The sequence below is a fragment of the Choloepus didactylus genome, chromosome 9 (genome assembly GCF_015220235.1).
Source record: "Choloepus didactylus isolate mChoDid1 chromosome 9, mChoDid1.pri, whole genome shotgun sequence".
Classification (NCBI taxonomy): domain Eukaryota; kingdom Metazoa; phylum Chordata; class Mammalia; order Pilosa; family Megalonychidae; genus Choloepus; species Choloepus didactylus.
The window spans coordinates 107,490,267-107,503,735 of record NC_051315.1 but is presented as its reverse complement, the minus strand read 5'-3'; the positions used below and the strand labels follow the sequence as shown (position 1 = coordinate 107,503,735).

The 13,469-nt window shown below is 40.6% G+C and overlaps 1 protein-coding gene across 7 annotated transcripts in view; it reads left to right on the top strand.

Annotated features, from left to right (window-relative positions):
• Nucleotides 1-13,469, top strand: part of BARD1 (BRCA1 associated RING domain 1) — a 102,112-nt gene that overhangs the window by 54,038 nt on the left and 34,605 nt on the right. For all 7 annotated transcript variants that reach the window (XM_037850128.1, XM_037850129.1, XM_037850134.1 and 4 more), the window contains one exon: nt 1,074-1,246. In XM_037850128.1, coding sequence (XP_037706056.1) covers nt 1,074-1,246 — 173 coding nt within the window. The remainder of the gene's footprint in view (nt 1-1,073; nt 1,247-13,469) is intronic.

The window sequence follows — 13,469 nt, the reverse complement described above, 5'->3', positions numbered from 1 at the left end:
GGATAATGAGCCTGAGATTTGAGCGCAGGTACAGAAGTGTCAACAAATGAGGAAGAAGCCAGCCTTTAGCCTGTAAACTAGAAATTGAGCACAGAAATTCAGAGACTCTCATTAGGCTAGATGCAGAAAAGGTTTAAAATATATAATGACTTGTCCTTGCCAAATTCTTATGCTGGAAATGTTTAGTCTGGATCTGAGTCCCTTATTTAAATTTTTTTTTTTAATTTCAATTTTTTTAGCCACTAAGGCAAATTGTGGTAAAGACTGATGACTGATTTAGAGGACCTGATGCCTATTTTGGATTACTTTCTTCTAGAAAAAGACCTGCAGATGTTCATTGTCATATGGCTTATGTGAACTAAAATAGGTGTACTTAAAAAGCACAATAGGCCAGAGATTTATTATAGAATACAATATATGGCATTATTAGTTCACTAGACATAAGGAAAGATTTGCATGTGAGACACCTTTGAACATTCCTTTAAGTTATCAGTTGTGACGTTCAATAAGCTCTTTTGAATACCTACTTCTTGTTATTTCTCTTATCACTGACAACAGCCAGTGATCTGTAGCTTCAGCCATAGAGAGGTTGTCCTATAAAGACTCTTTTATTCTTGGATATCCGGTTTGTTGTGTGGTTATCTATATGTGCTGGTGTACCACTAAGTGCATGGCTAAGTACCTGATTTAGTCAATTCCATTCAGCCTTGGACAGTTTTTTATTTTATTACATTAAGATCATAAATATTAAGGTTTTAAAAAATTTCTTATTTTGGAACAATTTAAGAGCTATAGTAGATTTAAAGCTACTAAAAAAAGAACACTTGACCCAGTACTCAAATGAATAGTCGCATCTTTTCTATGAATTGTGTAGATCTTGATCGCCAGGTATCTTATCACAAAAATGATTAATGGTTTTTACTCTGTCAACAACTCATGGTCTGAATGAGTTTTTAGGTAAGACTAAATTTACTGACTGAAGATCACATTTTTTTTTTTAATTGTGGTTTTATTATGTTACTCATTGTCCTTCCTCATCACTGTTCTCAATCCTCCTCTTTTTATTTATTTAGCATGAAGCCTGCAATCATGGGCACCTGAAAGTAGTGAAATTATTGTTGAAGCACAAGGCATTGGTGAACACCACCGGGTATCAGAACGACTCGCCGCTTCATGATGCAGCCAAGAATGGACATGTGGACATAGTCAGACTGTTACTTTCTTATGGAGCCTCCAGGAACGCCGTGTAAGTAGTTTTAACATTATTTTTTTTTTAATTGACTTGTATTCCTGAATCAAGGTGTGTGGTGAAGCAAAGACTTTATTACACAATTTGATAACTTTCAAGCTGCTTCTCTTTCAAACTAAAGTTAGATGTGATCATTATGCATTATGTTCTGATTTAATATCAGCATTCGTGACCTTTTCCTTTATGGTATTTATATAGTTGTGGAGATTTGTTCTTTTAATTTAGGAACAGTTGTCAACTTAATTTTGGAAGCTTTGATTTTTCTGGACAAATTAATTCACTTGGTTTTTATATTCAGTAGATTGATTAATATTAATTGATAAAAAAAGAACTAGAAATCTAGAAATACTAATTTAGTATGCTTCCTAATACTTCAAAATTATTTTTAAACATCCCACGTTTTTTATGCTTTCTTTGCTGTAGTTAGTATAATAACAGTTAAAGAGTATAAGAATTCCGATGTTGGGCAAGTGAAGTCAAATTATTTCTAACAGTTTTCACATCATTCAAATGAGGCTCTGGAGAAATTGTTTTGCAGTGTCAGGGTTCAGAGAGGCCTTATGAATGCTCGTGGCTGCATTTAAAAATTGTTGTTGTGAAGAGTGTCAAAAGAAAATGCCATATGTTGATTGTATACTTTTAGTCTGTAGCTTGATTCTTGTCTCCCTACATAGTATTTTACTCTTTTTAGCTAATGAGGTGGTTGAAGTGGAAAGGCAAGAATTGCCTCCCTGTGGCCCCGTTGCTTCTATAGGTCTGGAAAGAGGATACACAAGTTAGCCTTACCCTGGTTACAGAGGCAAAGAAGAATTACAAAATGCAGAGGGTCTGGGTTGTAATTTTTTAATACGTAACCATATAACTTAATTGGAAAGCAAATTAATAATGTAAGAATGTACCATACTTTGGTTAGTTTTGGTAAATGTGTCTAATCTCCTTATTTCCCATTGCTTGTGATTATATAATTGGGCAAGTTCAGGGAATACATATTCTCATGATTTTTATTTCTCTTTTTATATGGACTTAACAGATATGGCCCTCCTGTGGGTATAGCAAGCCATTTTATAAAGGAGGTGGCTGGTTGGGTCAGGTGACAACTGAATAGTCTCCGTCACAGGGTTCTTAAATCAGCCAAGACTACTTGAATGATGGAGCACTGGTCAGGGTGTTAGGGAATCCAGCTTTTATTTGTGACTCCATTATTGACTTTATAGCCTCAGGCAGGTTAATTTCTATGCTTTGGTGTCCTCACCTATAAAACATGGGTGATGCCTGCTGCTTTTCTATTTCTTCAGAGCATAGTGAGGATTAATGAGCCAAAACACAGGGCCTGTCTTGTGGTTTGTACCCCATGATTCTTCATGGCATGGTAACTGCTTATTAATATAAAAGGTGTGGCCATAAGAGAGTGAGCAAGTCTACCTTCACAGGGTCTTCTTAGGTAGTTCAGCAATTTTTTAAATTGCCTTGCCTACCGAAGTGGTAGATTTAAGTAGATCTGTAGCCCAGCATTGTCCAGTATACCTTTCTGTGATGATGGAAATGTTATCTGTGCTGTGCTTTACAGTAGCCACTAGCCATTTGTAGCTGTTGAACACTTGAAATGTGGCTAGTTCTACTGGTGAACTAAATTTTAAAATTTATTTTATTTTAAATAAATGTAAATTGTCATGAGGGGTAGGTGGCTATTGCATTGAACAACCTATTGATGTAGTTAGGATAGTGGGGAAGGGGGGTTTATTTGGCAAAAGAGATGGGAATGGTGTTGGATAAAGGATGTGTTAAAGCAGCTGCTGGGCACATGCAGATGGAGATTTAGCCTAGAGTATAGCACTGTGGTAACTGTTCATAAAAATTGTCATTCCTTCTTTTCCAGACTTTTAGTCATCATACTTAAGTATTTCCCTGTATTTTTTGCTTGTCATTTCATTTTGTTTTGTAGTTGTAGTTGTTGAGTTGATTGGCCTCAGCAGCTTCCCATACTGCAGCCTGAGAGCTTTCAAAAAATGCGGGTCTGGCCATATCACTTATTTGCTTAAAACCGTTTAATGGCTTTCTCTCGTTTTTAAAAAATAAAGGTCAGACTCGGAGACATACTTTGTACGGTCCTGGGTGGTCTGGTGCTACTTACCTCTGCAGCCTCTCTTTCTAGATGTCCTCCTGTCCCCCCTTCCCTTCAAGCAGGTTTGTTTTTTTTTTTTTTTTTTTAAACCATCATGCACTAGGAATATTTTTTTAAATTCAGTTTTATTCAGATGTATGCACATACCATACAGTCATCCATACAATCAGCTGTTCACAATACCATCATATAGTTGTGCATTCATCACCTCAATGTATTTTTTTTTTTTTCATTTTTATTGAGATTGTTCAGATACCATACAATTATCCAAAGATCCAAAGTGTACAATCACTTGCTCCTGGGTACCCTCATACAGCTGTGCATCCATCACACTTAATTTTTGTTCAATTTTTAGAGACTTTTCATAACTCTAGACAAGAAATAAAGTGAAAGATGAAAAAAGAAAAAAAAAGGAAACTCTAATCCTCCCCTATCCCTAACCAACCCCCTCAATTGTTGACTCCTAGTATTGATATAGTACATTTGTTACTGTTTATGAAAAAGTGTTGAAATACTACTGTGCCAGTTTGAATGTATTGTGTCCCCCAAATGCCATTATCTTTGTGGTGTGGTAGGAGAGACGTTTTGGTGCTGGTTAGATTTGCTTGGAATGTGCCTCACCCAGCTGTGGGTGGTGACTTTGGTGGGATACTCCCATGGAGGCGTGACCCCACCCATTCAGGGTGGGCCTTGATCTGTTGAGTCATATAAAACATGCTGACTCAAAGAGACCGGGTGGAATGCAGCTGTGAGTGACGTTTTGAAGAGGAGCAAGCTTGCTAGAGAGGAATGTCCTGGGAGAAGCCATTTTGAAACCAGAACTTTGGAGCAGATGCCAGCCATGTGCCTTCCCAGCTAACAGAGGTTTTCCGGACACTATTTGCCATCCTCTAGTGAAGGTACCCGATTACTGATATGTTACCTTGGACACTTTATGGCCTTAAGACTGTAACTGTATAGCCAAATAAACCCCCTTTTTATAAAAGCCAATCCATCTCTGGTGTTTTGCATGCTGCAGCATTAGCAAACTAGAACAACTACTAACTGTAGTATATAGTTTGTAATAGGTATATAGTTCTTCCCTATATGCCCCTCTATTATTAACTTCTAATTGTATTGTCATACATTTGTTCTGGTTCATGGAAGTGATTTCTAGTATTTGTACAGTTGATCATGGACACTGCCCACCATAGGATTCAGTTTTATACATTCCCATCTTTTGACCTCCAACTTTCCTTCTGGTGACATATATGACTCTGAGCTTCCCCTTTCCACCTCATTCACACACCATTCGGCACTGTTAGTTATTCTCACATCTTGCTACCGACAGCCCTGTTCATTTCCAAACATGTAAGTTCATCCTAGTTGAACATTCTGCTCATACTAAGCAACCACTCCCCATTCTTAAACCTTGTCCTGTATCTTGGTACCTTATATTTCATGTCTATGAGTTTACATATTATAATTAATTCCTATCAGTGAGACCCTGCCATAATTGTTCTTATGTGTCTGGCTTATTTCACTCAGTATATTGCCCTCGCGGTTTTGTCATCAACCCATTTGTTTTTTAATATGGTTTTGTTCACTCACCATACATTCCATCCCAAGTAAATAATCGATGGTTCTCTGCATGGTCATACATTCATGTGTTCACCACCTTCACCACTAACTATATAAGGGCATCTACATTTCTTCCACAAGGCAGGAGGGAGAGTCAAAGAAGGTAGAGAGGCAAAAGAAATAAGGAAAAAAAAAATGACAGCTAGGAAGCAGCAAAAGGAAAAATAACCTTAAATCAAAGTAGAATAAAGAATCAGACAATACCACCAATGTCAAGTGTCTAACATGCCTCCCCTATCCCCTCCTCTTTTCTGCATTTACCTTGGTATATCACCTTTGTTACATTAAAGGAAGCATGATACAATGATTCTGTTAGTTACAGTCTCTAGTTTATGCTGATTGCATCCCTCCCCCAGTGCCTCCCCATTTTCAACACCTTGCAAGGTTGACATTTGCTTGTTCTTCCTCGTAAAAGAACATATTTGTACATTTTATCACAATTGTTGAATACTCTAGATTTCACCAAATTACATAGTACCAGTCTTTATCTTTCTTCCTTTCTTGTGGTGTCTCACATGCTCCCCACCTTCCTCTCTCAACCGTATTCATAGTTACCTTTGTTCAGTGTACTTACATTGTTGTGCTACCATCTCCCAAAATTGTGTTCCAAAACACACACTCCTGTCTTATATCACCCTGTAGTGCTCCCTTTAGTATTTCCTGTAAGGCAGGTGTCTTGTTCACAAAGTCTCTCATTGTCTGTTTGTCAGAAAATCTTTTGAGCTCTCCCTCATATTTGAAGGACAGCTTTGCTGGATACAGGATTCTTGGTTGGCGGTTTTTCTCTTTCAGTATCTTAAATATATCACACCACTTCCTTCTTGCCTCCATGGTTTCTGCTGAGAGATCCGCACATAGTCTTATTAAGCTTCCTTTGTATGTAATGGATCACTTTTCTCTTGCTGCTTTCAGGATTCTCTCTTTGTCTTTGACATTTGATAATCTGACTATTAAGTGTCTTGGCGTAGCCCTATTCACATCTCTTCTGTTTGGAGTACTCTGCGCTTCTTGGATCTGTAATTTTATGTCTTTCATAGGAGATGGGAAATTTTCATTAATTATTTCCTCTATTATTGCTTCTGCCCCCTTTCACTTTTCTTCTCCTTCTGGGACACCAATGATACGTACATTATTGTACTTTGTTTCATCTTTGAGTTCCCGGAGACGTTGCTCATATTTTTTCATTCTTTTCTCCATCTGCTCCTTTGCGTGTAGGCTTTCAGGTGTTTTGTTCTCCAGTTCCTGAGTGTTTTCTTCTGCCTCTTGAGATCTGCTGTTGTATGTTTCCATTGTGTCTTTCATCTCTTGTGTTGTGCCTTTCATTTCCATAGATTCTACTGGTTGTTTTTTTGAACTTTTGATTTCTGCCGTATACATGCCCAGTGCTTCCTTTACAGCCTCTGTCTCTTTTGCAATATCTTCTCTAAACTTTTTGATTTGATTTAGCATTAGTTTAAATTCCTGTATCTCAGTTGAAGTGTACATTTGTTCCTTTGACTGGGCCATAACTTTGTTTTTCTTAGTGTAGGTTGTAATTTTCTGTTGTCTAGGCATGGTTTCCTTGGTTATCCAAATCAGGGTTTCCCAGACCAGAACAGGCTCAGGTCCCAGAGGGAAGAAATATTCAGTATCTGGTTTCCCTGAGGCTGTGTCTTAGAAAATTGCTCCAGCCTTTGATGCCTCAGGTCACTGTGCTTTTCTGCCCAGCAGGTGATGCCTGTTACCCTATAATTCTTGACTGGTGTGAGGAGGTATGGCTGTGTTCCCCCAGGCTCTGGGGTCTGGTTCTGAATGGAAAGGGCCCCACCCCTTTCCTCCTAGAGAAGACAGAGCCCCCAGGTGGAGGTCATTAGCATTTCAGTGGTCTTGCTCTCTGCTTATGCTGTCTCCACCCTTCCTCAAGTCACAGCCCTGGAAACTGAATATGACTGGGGCTTTCTCCACTGAGCGGAAAAAGAAACAGATAGTCCCCTTCAGATCCAGTCCAAGGTGACCCTCCGGCTCTCCAAGGTCAGTCGTCACCCAAAGCCTCTGTTTTCTGGGGATGTGTACCTGTAGTGAGCAGTTCACACTCGCTACTTAAAACCCCAGTTGGAGTTCAGCTGAGCTATATTCGCTCGCCGGGAGAGAGCTCTCTGGCACCATGAGGCTTTGCAGCTCGGGCTATGGGGGAGGCAGTCTCACGACTTGGATCCGCAGGTTTTACTTACAGATTTTATGCTGTGTTCTCGGGCATTCCTCCCAATTCGGGTTGGTGTAAGATGAGTGGATGGTCTCGTTTGTCCCCCTGCAGTTATTCTGGATTATTTACTAGTTGTTTCTGGTTTTTTGTAGTTGTTCCAGGGGGTCTACTTAGCTTCCACTCCTCTCTCACCTCAATGTATTTTTGAACACTTTCCTTACACCAGAAAGAATCAGAATAAAAATAAAAAATAAAAGTAAAAAAGAACACCCAAATCATCCCCCCCATCCCACTCTATTTTTCATTTAGTTTTTATCCCCATTTATCTACTCATACTATCCATATACTGTGTAAAGGAAGCGCAATCCACAGGGTTTTCATAGTCACACTGTCACCCCTTGTAATCTACATTGTTATACAATTGTCTTCAAGCGTTAAGGCTTGAAGGTTGGAGTTTGGTAGTTTCAGGTATTTACTTCTAGCTATTCCAATACATTAAAACCTAAAAAGTGTTATCTATATAGTGCATAAGAATGTCCACCTGAGTGACCTCTTGACTCGATTTGAAATCTCTCAGCCACTGAAGTTTTATTTCGTTTCATTTCGTCTCCCCCTTTTGGTCAAGAAGATATTCTCAATCCCACGTTGCTGGGTCCAGATTCATCCCCAGGAGTCATATCCTGCATTGCCAGGGAGATTTACACCCCCCTGGGAGCGGAGGGCAGTGAGATCACCTGCCAAGGTGGCTTAGTTAGAAAGAGAGGGCCACATCTGAGCAACAAAGAGGTACTCAGGGGGAGACTCTTAGGCACAATTATAAGCAGGTTTAGCCTCTTCTTGCAGCAACAAGCTTCATAGGGGCAAGTCCCAAGACAGAGGGCTCAGCACATCAAGCCATCAGTCCCCAGTGTTCCTTCAAGCAGTTTTTGCCTGTCCTTTTGTTTTACTTTCTGTTGACTTTACCTATTTTTTTAATTCAGTTTTATTGAGATATATTCACGTACCATACATCCACAGTGTACAGTTCTTCACACTACCATCATATAGTTGTGCATTCATCACCACAATCACTTTTTGAACATTTTCATTACTCCACAAAAATAAATAAATAAAAATAAGAATAAATAAAAGTAAAAAAGAACACCTAAAACACCCCATTCCCCTTATTTTTCATTTAGTTTTTTATCCCCATTTTTCTATTCATCTGTTCATATGCTGAATAAAGGGAGTGTGAGCCAGAAGATTTTCACAATCTTACAGTCACACTGTATAAGCTACATAGCTATACAATTGTGTTCAAGAATCAAGGCTACTGGGTTGCAGTTCTGTCGTTTCAGGTATTTTCTTCTAGCTATTCCAATACAGAAAAACTAAAAAGGAATATCTATCTAGTACATAGGAATATCCTCCGGAACAACCTCTCGACTCCATTTGAAATCTCTCAGCCACTGAAACTTTATTTTGTTTCATTTTGCTTCCCCCTTTTGGTCAAGAAAACTTTCTCAATCCTACAATGCTGGGTCCAGGTTCATCCCTGGGAGTCATGTCCCACCTTCCCAGGGAGATTTACACCCCTGGGAGTCATGTCCCATGCAGGGGAGAGGGCAGTAAGTTTACCTGCTGAGTGGGCTTAGAGAGACAGGCCACATCTGAGCAACAAAAGAGACTCTCTGGGGGAGACTCTTAGGACAATTATAAGTAGGCTTAGCCTCTCCTTTGCAGTAACAAGCTTTATAAGGGCAAGCCCCAAGATTGGAGGCTCAGCCTACTAAATTGGTAGTCCTCAATGCTTGTGAGAATATCAGTAATTCCCCAGCTGGGGAAGTTTAATATTTCTGAATTTTCCTCCATTTTTCAGGGGGCCCTGCAAATACATTTTTATTCTTTGCCCAGATTTCTTTTGGATGTATTGATATTTCACATTAATCTGTACAAAACCTATCAGATCTCACTTCCTATTCAAAGTTCCATGTAATTATGGTGTTTAAAAAACTGACTGTACAAGTTAAATTATTTTGTGTGCTACAGAAAATATAGATCCTACACCAAATAAACATCTCTTCCCTTGGTGTTACATAGAAGTTGAAGTTTTAAAACACAGTCATTACTGTCCTTTACTTTTTGGCCTGATTTGCCTTAGTCCTAACCAGATCCACTTTATTCATATCTCTTAAGTGAAGTCTGAACTCTTTTTAGCTTTTTTAACAGTTGCTGTATGAGGTAATACTGACCTTCATAGCTGCCAAACTCAAGCTCTGAGTCTTGGGTGTCACACTGCTACTCCACATTCCAGGGACTGACCAGGTTATACACAAAGAGCTCAGCATCTCAGAATTTAGAAATAACCATTACAACTCAGGAATAGATGTGATTGCTGTAAGAGCTTACATTCTAGGGAACTTTACAATAAGCCATCCCCTGATAACCTGTACTCTTTTAAGATTTAGTTCTCAGAGTTTACACATTATACTTAGTCCATATTAGTGAGGTATTACAAGTTTCTCTTTTCGTTTCTGGCATATTTTACTCAGAATACTCTCCTCAAGATCCATTCATCTAGTTGCATGTCTCACAACTTCATTCCTTGCAGCCGCTCATTATATGTCTGCATATGCCACAGTTCACCATTCTGTTCATCAGTCGATGTTCCCTTAGACCTCCTCCATCAATTGCAAATTGTGAATACTGCTGCCATAAACACCAGTGTGCAAATGTCCGTTTGTGTCCCTGCTTTCATATCTTCCTAGTACATACCCAATAATGAGGTTCCAGGACTTTATGGCACCCACATACGTAGCTTCTTGTGGAACACCACACTCCTCCAGATGGGTTGCCACCATTCTGCTTCCCCACCAACAGTGAATAGGTACATCCTTCTCTCCACGTTTTCTCTAGCACATGCATTGCTCTGTTTATTTTTTCCCCCTGCAATTTTTTAGAGATATATTCACATACCATACAGTCATCCACAGTATGCAGTCAGTTGTTCACGGTATCATCATATAGTTGTGCATTCATCACCACAATCAGCACTTGAACATACTCATTGCTCCCAAAAAAAAATTTTTTTAAGAATAATATAAAAGACAAAAGAAAAAATAAAAATAAAATAAAATGCAATAATAAGGTCAGACAACAATACCACCACCAAGGATCCCACACTCCTCTCTTATATCCCCCTTGTCCTAGTTTGCTAATGCTGCAGAATGCAAAATGCCAGAGATGGATTGGCTTTTATAAAATGGGGGTTTATTTCACTACACAGTTACAGTCTTAAGGCCACAAAGCATCCAAGGTAACACCCCAGCAATTGGGTACCTTCACCGGAGAATGGCCAATGGCATCCGGAAAACCTCTGCTAGCTAGGAAAGCAGCTGGCATCTGCTCCAAAGCTCCGGCCTCAAAACGGCTTTCTCCCAGGACGTTCCTCTCTAGCAAGCTTGCTCCTCTTCAAAACGCCACTCACAGCTGCACTCCCTTTTTCCCCCCGAGTCAGCTCATTTATGTAGCTCCACCGATCAAGGCCCACCCCGAATGGGTGGGGCCACACCTCCATGGGAACATCTCATCAGAATCATCTCCCACAGCTGAGTGGGGCACATTCCAAGCAAATCTAACCAGCACCAAAATTTCTGCCCCACACAAGACCACAAAGATAATGGCATTTGGGGACACAATACACTCAAACCGGCACATTCCACCCCGTGAACCCCAAAATGACATTATCTTTCCAAATACAAAATACATCCATCCCATAACAACATCACAGAAACTTACATCATCTCAGTTACAATAGTCAAGTACGAAATCCCATCAAAATCAATTTAGGCATGGTCAGTCCTAAAGGCACAATTTTTCTTTAGCTGTGGATCTGTGAATTTAGAACAAGTTATGTGCTTCCGATATACAAAGGACAGACATTCATAGGATAAACATTTCCATTGCCATAATGAGAAACAGTAAGGAAAACAGGGTTAACAGGAGCAAAACAGTTCCTAAAACCCACAGGACAAAGTCCATTAGATTTCAAAGTCTGAGAGTCATTTACAGAACAACGTTGCATCCTTGGGGCTTGAGAGAGCGGGAGCCTAACCCTTCCCAAGGGTGTTTTTGGCAGCTGTTTCCTCTCCAAATGCTTGGGTGAGTGCTCCAGCATATCCACACATTGGGGAGACCACCTTCTCGGCCCCACCCTCCTCAAACCTTGGGGCAGCTCCCGGATTCCCTTCCATCTCCGGGGCACACGCTCAACCCCTTCAGAACAGTGGGGTGGCAGCCAGGCTCTCCCCAATTCCCTGGGAATGTGCTCCACCCTCTTTGGGACCTCGGGTGGCAGAACTCTTCCAGAGCATCGAGGCGGAAGGCCCTCCCTCGACCTCCAGGGCAAACTCACCCTTTTCATGCCTGTGGGCTGCTCCCCTCTCCCAGCCCAAGACCTCCTGACTCCAGACCTCAACCTCCATGGCTCTGTCTTTGAAGAGATTTTTCCTTTAATTTTTTCCTTGTCTGTCTCCTCCAGTCCAGACCGGCAATGGCTCTGTCTATAAAGATCTCGCAAAAATTCCGTTGGCTTTGCATGAAGCATGCAGGGGTCAAAGCCATCAGACAATAGGACTTTCCACAAATCCTTTCTGGATAATTCCATCTCCAATCTTGGCTTGTACTGAAATGGTAGCTGGGTTCCATGTTTGGTTACATCCTCATGTTGGGCTGTAGCTTCTGGGATTCCACCCCCTGGAAGCTTGTAACTTTCCAAGCCATCAGCTTCTGGTTTCTTTGAACCCAAGAGTTCAGTTCTAAGTTCATCTCTTTCTGCTCTCATTTTACTATAAGCTGCAACGAGAAGCCAGGGTATATCCTCCACATGTAGTTTGGAGATCTCCTCAGCTAAGTATTCCAGGTTGTTGCTTCCAGATTCTTCCTTCCATCTGACACCAGGACTCAATTTTGCCAAATTCTCTGCCACTTTAAAACAAGGATCGCCTTTCTTCCAGTTCACAACAACACATTGATCATCTCTGTTCAAGACCTCGTCAGAAATATCTTTAGAGTCCATATTTCCACAAACAGTCTCTTTAAAGCAGTTTTGGCCTTTTCTATCAAGCTCCTCACAACTCTTCCAGAAACTCCCCATTATCCATTTAAAAAGCCGTTCCAACATGTTCGGTATTTGCAAACTCAGCAGCAAAAGCACCCCACTTCTCTGGTACCAAAATCTGTCCTAGTTTGCTAATGCTGCAGAATGCAAAACGCCAGAGATGGATTGGCTTTTATAAAATGGGGGTTTATTTCACTACACAGTTACAGTCTTAAGGCCACAAAGCATCCAAGGTAACACCCCAGCAATTGGGTACCTTCACCGGAGAATGGCCAATGGCATCCGGAAAACCTCTGCTAGCTAGGAAAGCAGCTGGCATCTGCTCCAAAGCTCCGGCCTCAAAACGGCTTTCTCCCAGGACGTTCCTCTCTAGCAAGCTTGCTCTTCTTCAAAACGCCACTCACAGCTGCACTCCCTTTTTCCCCCCGAGTCAGCTCATTTATGTAGCTCCACCGATCAAGGCCCACCCCGAATGGGTGGGGCCACACCTCCATGGGAACATCTCATCAGAATCATCTCCCACAGCTGAGTGGGGCACATTCCAAGCAAATCTAACCAGCACCAAAATTTCTGCCCCACACAAGACCACAAAGATAATGGCATTTGGGGACACAATACACTCAAACCGGCACACCCCTCGTATATACATTTAGCTTTGGTATGTTGCCGTTGTTGCATTTAATGGAAGCACATTACAATGTTACTGTTAACTATAGACTCTAGTTTGCATTGATTATATTTTTCCCGAATACCATCTCTTTTTCAACACCTTGCACGGTTGACATTCATTTGTTCTCCCTCATTCATATATTTGAACATTTAATCACCATCGTTGACCAGTCTAGGTTTCACTAAATTATACAGTCCCAGTCTTGATTGCCTATCTTTCCTTCTGGTGTCATACATGCCCCTAGGCTTCCTCTTTAAACTTTACTCACAGACATCTTTGTTCAGTGTACTTACAATATTGTGCCACCATCACACAATATTGTGCTATCCATTTCTTGATCTAGGCAACCATACTGTTGAACATTCTATGCTCCTTCAGCATCAAATGCCAGATCTCTACCCTTTTCTATCTCCTGATAACTTATGTTCTCAGCTTTAACTCTCAAAGTTTGCGCATTAATGTTAGTTCATATTAGTGAGACCATGGAGTATTTTTCCTTTTGTCTCTAACTAATTTCACTCAACATAA